Source organism: Alosa pseudoharengus, unplaced genomic scaffold (assembly GCF_046254945.1).
Source record: "Alosa pseudoharengus isolate Yale_2024_CS ecotype anadromous, Long Island Sound unplaced genomic scaffold, YU_APseudo_1.1 YU_APseudo_1.1_scf_5, whole genome shotgun sequence".
NCBI lineage: Eukaryota > Metazoa > Chordata > Actinopteri > Clupeiformes > Clupeidae > Alosa > Alosa pseudoharengus.
Genome location: NW_027468837.1, coordinates 40,742,918 through 40,745,417, shown reverse-complemented (window position 1 = coordinate 40,745,417; position 2,500 = coordinate 40,742,918). Strand labels below are relative to the sequence as shown.

Genomic DNA, 2,500 nt, shown 5'->3' with positions numbered 1-2,500 from the left:
CCCGTCCTTTGCCCTCTGGACACCTTCGTCCATCGACGACACAAAGCTCTTCCTCCTCTCCATGTGCTCATAGATCCGCCGGTATGCAGGGTTGTTGGAGTTCTGCAGACACACACACACACTCGCATGTGAAGATCTAATTCATAACACACTCACCTGAATCTATCATGCAGATCTGATTGAAATAAAACATGTTTAAGACCTCTCATGCCTGATTGAAATAAAACATGTTCAAGACCTCTCATGCCTGATTGAAATAAAACATGTTCAAGACCTCTCATGCCTGATTGAAATAAAACATGTTTAAGACCTCTCATGCCTGATTGAAATAAAACACGTTTAAGACGTCTCATGCCTGATTTCCTCTCTTTGAAAGTACGCTCCACCGTTTATAACCCACATAGGGAGGTCCCTCGTGCTAACCTCTCCTACGCGTTTATAACACACACTTTAATAACACACACGTTTATAACACACACGTTTATAACACGCGTTTATAACACACGCGTTTATAACACACGTTTATAACACACGCGTTTATAACACACGTTTATAACACACGCGTTTATAACACACGTTTATAACACACACGTTTATAACCCACATAGGGAGGTCCACTGTGCTAACCTCTCCTACGCTTTTACGTGTGTCTCCTACACACCAAGACCCCTGGCAGTTGGGTTAGCCCCTTGAGCCGTGGATCTGCCCAAGGTTTCTTCCTTGGTAAGGGAGTTTTTCCTTGCCCCTGTTGCTCTTGGGTGCTCCTTGTTGGTGCCCCCCCCATCCCAATCCTCCCCCACCTTTCTTATGCAGCCCTTGCCACTTAACTCATTGAATGCCAAGCTGTTTTCGGAAGCTTTGTCCTAAAGTGCCAGCAATCTACACCATTGTTGATGATTTTTGTACAGCCACAGCACATTCTGTGTTATAGCTATGAACACATACAATGGCTCGTTTAAAAGGTGAGACTTTAAGCTCTCAGTGGCTCTCAGTGGGTGCAAAGTGGGTGTGTTTCTACACGCCTCTGTTCCTGAGAAATCCCAAGCTAAACAGTGGCTAGTTTTCATCAAAATCGCTGTTTTTTTCTAGAAATGGAGATATAATGTCTTTCATGAAATATGAAGTGTTGCCTGTAAACTTTCCGGGAAGTGATCAGCGAGACCTGGCGAGACTGCCACCTAGTGATAGACCCACGAAAATGGCCTGGTTTTGAGATGACGTGCATGCGTCACTGATTCGACACAAAGCGGCAACCGAGTTATGATAAAATGTCCAGATAAAATGTCCAGATTGCGCGTTTTCATGAGTGTTCGATCGTCATATATTTCATTTCCATTCATCACAGAGTTCCCAAAATCACATATAAGGATTGTCTAGTTTCATAATTTAAAAAAAAAGCTAAAAACGTAATATTAAGTTTTTGGCACTCAACGCATGGGAAGGAAAAACGTAATATTACGTTTTTGAAATAACGTAATAACGTTTTTGGCACTCAATGAGTTAATCTACTAAACCCCTCTTCTACTGCACTTTTTACCCCCCCCCCCATAAATGCACAAATAGGCTGACACCAGACATAATTTCACTGCATTTCTTACTTCCAGTAACTATATGCATGTGACAATAAACTTCCTTGTATCCTTGTATCCTTGTTTATAACACACGCGTTTATAACACACGTTTATAACACACACATTTATAACACACGCGTTTATAACACACATTTATAACACACGTTTATAACACACGCGTTTATAACACACGTTTATATCACACGCGTTTATAACCCACGTTTAATTAACCCCCGGGAATGAATAAAGTGATTTAAATAAATAAATAAATAAATAACACAAGCGTTTATAACCCACATAGGGAGGTACAACATGCTAACCTCTCCTACGCGTTTATAACACACATTTATAACAAGCGCGTTTATAACACGTTTATGACACATGCATTTATAACACACATTTATAACACATGTGTTTATATAGGGAAATTCAAGTTGAAACTCTGTAAAGCGCTTTGCGACATATATATGTTTTGGCATTTGGTTTATTATATAAATAGAACTGAACTGATCTGAGAGAGGAGGCAGCAGGTGATTGATGTAGATACACAGTGTTTCAGTGGAACGTTAACAGAGGTGTTATGGTGTGTGTGATGGATCCGGAATGTTCCGGAAATGGGTGTGGCTGACCTTGAAAAAGGCAAGGGTGGAGGATCCGGACAGCGTGCCGTATTCGATGATGTCCTGATTGGCCAAGTCCTCAAAGCCCTTGATCATCAGGTGGGCGGAGTCGGGCGGCTGGGAGGAGCTAAGGTTGGCAAAGTAGCAGGAGAGCAACACCAGCGCGAACAGCCACCAGGTGCAGCTGATGACCCTAGCCGACACCGCCCGGGGGTGCGGCCCTGCACCTGCAGCACGAGGAGGAGGACACCACTGGTCATGGTTTGGGTCATTACAGGTGATCTACCTCTAAAGTAGTGTTTATGTGTG

General features: G+C 42.8%; 1 protein-coding gene across 1 annotated transcript in view; it reads right to left on the bottom strand.

Annotated features, from left to right (window-relative positions):
• Positions 1–2,500, bottom strand: part of grik6 (glutamate receptor, ionotropic, kainate 6) — a 13,293-nt gene that overhangs the window by 2,469 nt on the left and 8,324 nt on the right. Inside the window, exons 7-8 of the mRNA XM_076269256.1 lie at positions 2,201–2,418; positions 1–102 (exon numbers count right to left, since the gene is read on the bottom strand). The exon at positions 1–102 is cut by the window's left edge and continues 118 nt beyond it. Of these exons, the coding sequence (XP_076125371.1) occupies positions 1–102; positions 2,201–2,418 (320 nt within the window). The remainder of the gene's footprint in view (positions 103–2,200; positions 2,419–2,500) is intronic.